Source organism: Maylandia zebra, linkage group LG3 (assembly GCF_041146795.1).
Source record: "Maylandia zebra isolate NMK-2024a linkage group LG3, Mzebra_GT3a, whole genome shotgun sequence".
NCBI classification, from domain to species: Eukaryota; Metazoa; Chordata; class Actinopteri; order Cichliformes; family Cichlidae; genus Maylandia; species Maylandia zebra.
The window spans coordinates 25267531-25275504 of record NC_135169.1 but is presented as its reverse complement, the minus strand read 5'-3'; the positions used below and the strand labels follow the sequence as shown (position 1 = coordinate 25275504).

Here is a 7974-nt window from a genome sequence, read left to right as displayed (position 1 = left end):
GTATGACTGTGTGAATGGATGAATGTGTCATATAGTACAATATATTGTACTATATAAAGCCTCCGAGTGGTCAGGTATAGTAGAAAAGCGCTATAGCATCCAGCATTACAAAGCTACTTTCAAATTAATGATTATTAATGAACTTATAATAGATGATGAACGGAAACCTACCTGTATAAGAAGAAGTACTTTGATTGTTGTCTACTAAGCGCTATAAATGTGTAAAATTATCAGACAGCATGATGAAATTATGGCTCTGATCCCGCCTTCTTCTCTTTTTACGACTTGAACTACAACAGTCGAAACTGTTCCACTTCGTCTGTGTCGACCTGCTCTCTGAAGAGGAACCATGGACGAAGTCAACAAAGTTTGTTTTGATGCCTGTTTGAACAGGTTGCTGTGGTTTGTCCGCCTGCTCCTGCTCGCCGCTGTCCTGTCCTCATCTTGTTGTACAGGTGAGATTTATGGATTTGTGTTTTCAGCGAGTCACTTTACAAATGTTAACACAGAGTCGCTGTAAAAGTGCGTATCTGTCTACCTTTAATGCCTTTGCCAAAGTTTCTGTATTATTCTGTATCGAAGGTCTGACGATAAAAGCAGGATGTTCGGCACGTGGAGACTATTTGTTTACATTTTGAGGAAACAAGCTCAAAATCTGTGTGTCAGTCATTTACAGAGCTTCTCTGTGTTTAAACTTGAAACGCTGAGAGATATTATCAAATGTTTCTCACAATCTGAATGTTGCAGTTCATTTCTACGTTTAGGGGAAGTTCATTTTGACCGACATGACTCGACTAAATTGACACCCAGTTCCTCAATTCTCAGTTCAAGTTGAAGTTCACTCACTTCCAAAGGTTATTTTTGGATCATTTCTGTTGTAGAGCATCGACTGCAGTCAGCAGGGAAATCACACTGCTGCTGATGTTTGTGTGCAAACAGCAAATGACCACAGTTTCCAAAATAAAGCGATTTACTGTGACATCAATGTGCGCAATGTGTGACACCCGTACAGTAAAAAAAAATTCAGAGTACTTTTTGTGTACGTTTATCGGTGATTTTGCTGTCACGGTTGCAGCAGAGATTAACAGTGTGGTTTTGTGCTAAAAATGTGTTTTTAATGTGTTTTCTTTATAACTGTCTCTCAGTTTTATTGCAGTTTCCTACAAATGTTTGTTCTGCATTTATTTGACTCACGTTATGCAGGAAGTTTAAGAATCTGCCTCACATGACAGGATTTCCTTTGTTGCGCATGCTATAAAAAAGGCAACAAAACAAAAATTGAAGTAAATTTACTACTTGCACGTACACAGAAATGTTTCAGTGTATTTGTGCATGACGTTTTACCTGCCTGGAACTGTGAGTCTCCTGCTGGAAAAATTATTTTGACATTTTGTCTGATTTTTCGTTTGACGTTATGCAGGGATAAACTATCCACAGAGACTGAAACTGTCTCCTTCTTATTTCAGACAAAACAGACATCTTATCTTAAAGACACCACATCGCACTAACAGATTAACATCGCTCTCAGACATGTGGTTCGTCAGATATTTAAAGCAGAATGAGGAGGCAGCGCCTTCAGCTTTCAGACCGCCCTTCTGTGGAACCAGCTCCCAGTTTCTTACACTCTAAAGCACCTTTAGCTGTTGTAATTTCTCGCTATATACAGGCTGAAAACATGTTTTTCTTATATGGTAAAGTTGGGCATGTAAATGTGCAGTCTGTGGGGACTGACACACTTTTGTAACCAGCATTAATTTGCCACAATAGCGACAGTAGGCTGCATTTCTGCGCTGGCCTCGTTTTTCAGCCACAGAGACTCCTGCTTGGGTAATCTGTGGTGAAGAGGTTAGCTATTACAAATATATAAATGAAATTACACATAAGGCTTATCACTGACCTACAACACAGTCTGTACTTATTTTAGAGTCTCAGTTTACACAAACAGAAGAAAACTTCAGATTTGTTGGACTATATTGTATCGTGAGAATAAACACTTGTGATGAAACCTGATATTTGTATGAATGATTTCTGAGCAAGTTTTAAAGCATAAAGCAATAATGAGGTTGCTGCTGCACACACACAAACATTTTTTTTAGTAGACTCAGTTCTTTGAATAAACACAGTAATTAGTTCCTCCGTGTTTTGTTATTTCTATTATCCACAGGAAAACCCTCAGCGATTGTCGTACCAAAGATCGTGGCCTTTGCAGGTGAAACTGTCCTCCTGCCCTGCAACATCACCCCAAGTGGAGACGTCCCAACAGTGGAATGGACTAAGGAGAGTTCACTTCCAGATATTGCCTTCCTGTACCGAGATGGGTGTGAAACCTTTGAGATGAAGAATCCAGTGTTTCGGTACCGAACAAACCTCATCAGGCACGAACTTCACAACGGAAACCTGTCAATGGTGATATCCAACCTGCAGATAAGCGACAGTGGAAAATACCACTGTGCGATTATCAGGAAGAAGAAAAAAGTAATCACAACACTGGAGCTGTTTGTAGGTACGTCCACTCAAAGATCAGAGCTGCATTTAATCTCTTTAATGATATCTATCTATCTATCTATCTATCTATCTATCTATCTATCTATCTATCTATCTATCTATCTATCTATCTATCTATCTATCTATCTATCTATCTATCTATCTATCTATCTATCTATCTATCTATCTGGTTGGAAAGTGCAAAGGCTACAATGTGAATATTTAATATTTTTGCAGGTGCCGTTTCTGAGCCGAAACTCTCAGTTGTTCCTGGTGTTGGAGGTGGACTGACTCTGCAATGTGAAGCTAAGTGCTGGTTCCCTGAGCCTAAGATTACATTTCTTGACAATCAGGGAAATGAGATCAGTGCCGAAGACCCAAAGAGAGATGAAGAGTCTTCACGATGCTTCACGGTCAAAGGAAGAGTGTCCCTGCAGACTGCTACCAACAGGTTTAATATCAAATTAAAACTTACCACAAGTTTATATTCTGAATGATGTGTTGGAGAATTTTTATCTTGATCATTTAGTTTGTTTACTTCAAAAAAAGTTGTACTTGTAAATATACATTGATTAGTGTGTAATTGCATCTTTCAACAGATGCCTTCTCACGCTAACCCCACTGGTGCACATTTTGAATAAGATGTAAATGTGTGTGTTTTGGTCCCAGGGTCACCTGCAGGGTCCACCAGCTGGAGATACATCAGACGAGGGACTCAGAGATTTACCTGCCAGGTAGCTTTAATCAAACACCTGGATTAGCTGTGTCTATGCTTCACTATCCATTAGCTATTCAGACACACAACATTTATTGAGTAAAATGTGCTGATAAAGCAGCTATGAAATTATGCAGGTTCCTCCTCTTTTATCGAAATGCTTTTTCAGGTTCTCTTTTTTTGTCATTACAGATGGATACCAGGGATCCTTCACTGTAACCATTGTAATTACAGTTTTAACCACCTTAACAGCCACTGTCATCTGTTCATGTATTGTGCATTTAGTGAAGAAACACAGCTGCCCTGGTAAGTCAGTTTCTAGGCGTTATTTTTAAAACTGCTAATTCAGTTCAATGAATCATCAAACAAGTGAAGGAAAAGCAAAACAAATAATAAAAAATAAAAGGAAAAAATATACATATGGTAAGAAGCACCTGGATTTTAGCCTGAATTTAGGTTGGCTTTGTCATAACAGTTTGTGTGTGTAATAAGAACAACGAAATGTCAGGGATGAAACAGATGCTAATTATTTTTGTTTTTTTGTGTTCATACAGTGAGAAGACAAAAACGGAGTCTCGATAATCATGGTACGAATGATGAAAGGCAGAGTCCGGTCATCCAGACAAGGGACTGTACAAATGACTCCAAATCCTCATCAAGCATCTCAAATCCCACGATCCCGCCCTCTCCAAAGTCTCATCACAACAACGACAACCCCAGACCAGAGGCCTTGACAACATCTGTCAGCTCCTCACAGACCACAGAAGAAGATTCATCACATCTGGACACCAGCGGCGAGATGAAAAGAAACAGTGATAACAGCAGTTCACTTCCAGTGTTGTCCATTCCGCATGAGCGTCTTCGCCGTTCGTCCACTCGTCGGTCTGTTAGAGGCAGTATACGTGTTCAGCACAGAAACATCATCTCTGAAGACTCAGAGCCGCTGATGGAGATCGGTCCTGAAACTAAATGAGGAACGTTTCATAATCAGACAAATGAAACTGTCAGTTAGGTGGGAGTTGACCTCTAAGTATAAACTGATTTGTCATTTATTTCAGGACGCCATCCAAGTGAGTTTCATAGAACAGCATTGCATTTTATAAACATACCAACGTTTTAAATACGTATTTGATAGTTTTTGTTTTGAAATACAGTCAAAGTTGTCATTTTAATGTGCTGACCCAATATCTGCTTTTCTTGATTATCATCGTAGGTAGTAATACGGTTTTATAAGAGAGGCACCTCAATTCAAACTTTATCCACATTCATTTTGTGTAATATATTGGGATATGTATTTATTAGAGCTTTGCTGTAATCTTTTTTGAGTTTTGTAATTATTGTATTATGTAATAGTGCTGTTTTAACTTGCTGGTTACTGTTCTTGGAACAGCTGCAACCACACGATTTGCATTATTTTCACCTGGATTGCTGTGCATGTGAGTATGAAGCTGGCTGAGCTCCAGCCAAAGTAAAACTCCGACACGGACAGCAGTGACAGTGAAAACCACGTCATGTATCATGTAACTGTTTGTGACATTCTGATATAAACACACACACCTATAAAACAAACTGTAATGTTAAGAACAATAAAAGTTGTTCTTGTGAATCTACAGCTGTCGATTAATTCTGGTTAAAGCAAGTTTTCTTCAGTATTCACTTAATGCAGTCATATTTGAATTCATATCAAACGATTCAAGGTAAAGATGAACTATTTGTAGCCAGTTCAGTTTTCTTCTTTTTCCAAAACCTCAGAAAGAAATGGGCTAAATATTCCTCACATTGCAGCAGAGTAAAAGTAAGTAAAACAAATGAAGGTTTTGGAGTGGTCTATCATCTGGGCTTAAATGTGACTGGATTACAGAGATAATCGTGCAATTCTGGAAGAAGCTGCTGCTTTTCCTCTGTGTATGGAAAACTCCTTTAGAAAGCCTGTTGTAAGGCTGATGTTAAATGTTGATGTTGTTGTTGATGCTGATGTTAAATTAAAGTACAATTGCTGTTTGTTAATAGTAAACAATGATTAAAAAATTTAAGTAGCTTTGACATCATATGCAAAGCACACAGAGTAGCAAAGTGTGATGGTGAGTTACTGAAAAACGTTTCTGTTAAAAACCATGGCAAAGGTTTAACGTGAGTTTTTAAAGAAACAAGGTATCATTTTTATATCTTTTAATTTTTTACATGGTACATTTTTTTCTGTAGTCTACTGAGGATTTTGTGGTATTTACTGTGAAAGGTTAAATTTGTGGGTTTTATAGGAAGTGTCAGGTGATGTGAGAATTTAAGGAAAGCGAATGCAACTGTTTTTTGTTTTTTCCAGATGTCTTCCCATAATCGTCTCTCATTTCTGCTGAAACAGTTTAAAATTAACTGTAAATGTTTTTTTCTGCTCAGCTTGTGACGCATGCTGTGCACAGAGTTCAGGAAATTTGTTTCACAAGGACAAAAAGGATTTACAAAATTGCACAAGTTCATGGTAATGAAATAGAAGTAAATCTACTTAGTACGTGTATGGAAGTATTTTACAGCATTTCTGCACGACTTTCTACACCACTTGAACTACTTACAGTTATTTTTTTTAACTATTATACTTTACAAAGCAGTACAATTAAAACTTTTGAAAGATATTAATTCCTCAGCAGTGTGTCCATAGCAGAGTGGTTTCTTAAATATGGGCCCTTTGCTGAATTTCATCCTTTATTTTTTAGTTAAAACATTAAAACAGACCTACTATACTCATTTCAGCCTCCATGTTTCGATTCTTGGAGTCTCCTACAGTAGTTTTGCATGATGCCCACTTCAAAAATATTCCTTCATTTTTAGCTTTTCTTGATCAATTTTAGCCAATTTTCTTCTGATTGGCAGGCTGGTGGGGCTTTTCCTCACAGCCACAGCTGTGTGCCTGACCATGTTAGGAAGATCCCTTTTCTTTGACGTCATACAAAGAGAACTGAGTGTTTACGGCAGACTTTTGGATCACAGAGATTATTAATCTGACATTTTGTGTTGTCTTAGGTTAGAATAAGAGGTACAGTGATTTGCAGTTATTTTCATTTCAATACATTTTGAAAGCACAGAAATAAGTAACAATAATGTAAATAACGTAATGTAACAATAATGCAGCTTAAAAAAACCGTTCACTTTGAACCAGCATAGATTTGTTTGTTTTCTAAACACTTAAATTAAAATATATTAAATACATGTCTTTTGTTCCTACTGAGTCACACCTAATAAAACATTAATGTGCTGTCATGTTTGCTGCTTTGAGTCTGTATTATCTAAATTTTAGCAGTTAACTGCAGGCCTACTTGTTGTTCCTAGAGTATTTAAAAGTAGAATGGGAGGCAGAGCCTTCAGTTTTCAGGCCCCTCTTCTGTGGAACCAGCTTCCAGTTTGGATTCAGGAGACAGACACTATCTCTACTTTCAAGATTAGGCTTAAAACTTTCCTTTTTGCTAAAGCATATAGTTAGGGCTGGACCAGGTGATCCTGAATCCTCCCTTAGTTATGCTGCAATAGACGTAGGCTGCCGGGGGATTCCCATGATGCATTGAGTTTTTCCTTTCCAGTCACCTTTCTCACTCACTATGTATTAACAGACCTCTCTGCATTGAATCATATCTGTTATTAACCTCGTCTCTATTCCACAGCATGTCTTTATCCTGTCTTCCTTCTCTCACCCCAACCGGTTGCAGCGGATGGCCGCCCCTCCCTGAGCCTGGTTCTGCTGGAAGTTTCTTCCTGTTAAAAGGGAGTTTCCTTGCTTGCTTGCCTGCTTGCTCATAGGGGTCATATGATTGTTGGGTTTTTCTCTGTATCTATGAAGCGCCTTGAGGCAACTTTTGTTGTGATTTGGCGCTATATAAATAAAATTGAATTGAATTGAACAAGCCCAACATGACAAAATTTGCCACATCTAGTTTAACCCCTACTAACATTTGTTTATGCTGTTAATCACAGGTGAGCAGATCATCCTGTGTGGGCCAAAAAGCAACAATACAGACAGTTCACCTCACTATCGCTGTCACTGATCAAAAATGAGCTTTTCTGACTGATTCAGATGTGAGACCATTGAGATGAAGAATCCAGTCTTTTGGTAACCTTTGTGCTCAAATTGAATAGTTCATAATTAAAGAAGTTATGAGAGAGTATGAACCATCATCAGTGGTCCTCCAACTGCACAACCAGTAAGAATGTAACAAAAAATCAGAACAGAAAAATGAAGCAACAGATTTCTGTCCTTATAAGTTATAAGTAAATAAATAAGTAAATGTTATAAGTAAAGCCAGCTGTCTGTAAACAAATGCTAAACTGTTTCTTTGTGGACATTTTCACCCACATCATTCGTAAAGCTTTTATAATGTACTGTTTTGTATAAACATTTGACCTGAAATGTTGGTTGAAAAGTTCAAAGACCACAACGTGAATAATTAATAGTTATGTATCTCTCTCTTAAAGCTCAGATGAGGTGTCCTAATCGTTTCCCACAGTTTTCTATGAACATTTGAACTGAGATGTTGGTCACAGACAACAGCCTGAAAAATTCTTACTTTTGCAGGTGCTGTTTCTGAGCCAAAACTCTCAGTTGTTCCAGATGTGGGAGGAGGACTGACTCTGCAGTGTGAGGCTAAGTGTTGGTTCCCTGAGCCTCTGATTACATTTCTTGACAATCAAGGAAATGAAATTAGTGCTGAAGACCCAAGGAGAAGTGAGGAATCTCCAGGGTGTCTCACAATCACAAGAAGAGTGACTCTGCAGACTGCTACAAAAAGGTT

General features: G+C 38.1%; 1 protein-coding gene across 1 annotated transcript; it reads left to right on the top strand.

Annotated features, from left to right (window-relative positions):
- The first annotated feature begins 315 nt into the window (after positions 1-315).
- On the top strand, positions 316-4763 carry LOC101478768 (butyrophilin subfamily 2 member A2-like). Its single transcript, XM_004574669.4, has 6 exons — positions 316-455; positions 2165-2503; positions 2722-2935; positions 3154-3218; positions 3392-3505; positions 3754-4763. Exons 1-6 carry the CDS (start codon positions 350-352, stop codon positions 4170-4172), a joined length of 1257 nt encoding a protein of 418 aa, XP_004574726.3. The 5' UTR covers positions 316-349; the 3' UTR covers positions 4173-4763.
- Positions 4764-7974: the final 3211 nt, after the last annotated feature.

What these genes read in the sequence shown, in the direction of transcription:
- LOC101478768 (XM_004574669.4), top strand. Translation starts at nt 350, where the DNA reads ATGGACGAAGTCAACAAAGTTTGTTTTGATGCCTGTTTGAACAGGTTG. An exon ending in CTGCAGACTGCTACCAACAG is followed by an intron (nt 2,936 to 3,153) that starts GTTTAATATCAA and finishes TTTTGGTCCCAG; the next exon opens with GGTCACCTGCAGGGTCCACC. An exon ending in CTCAGAGATTTACCTGCCAG is followed by an intron (nt 3,219 to 3,391) that starts GTAGCTTTAATC and finishes TTGTCATTACAG; the next exon opens with ATGGATACCAGGGATCCTTC.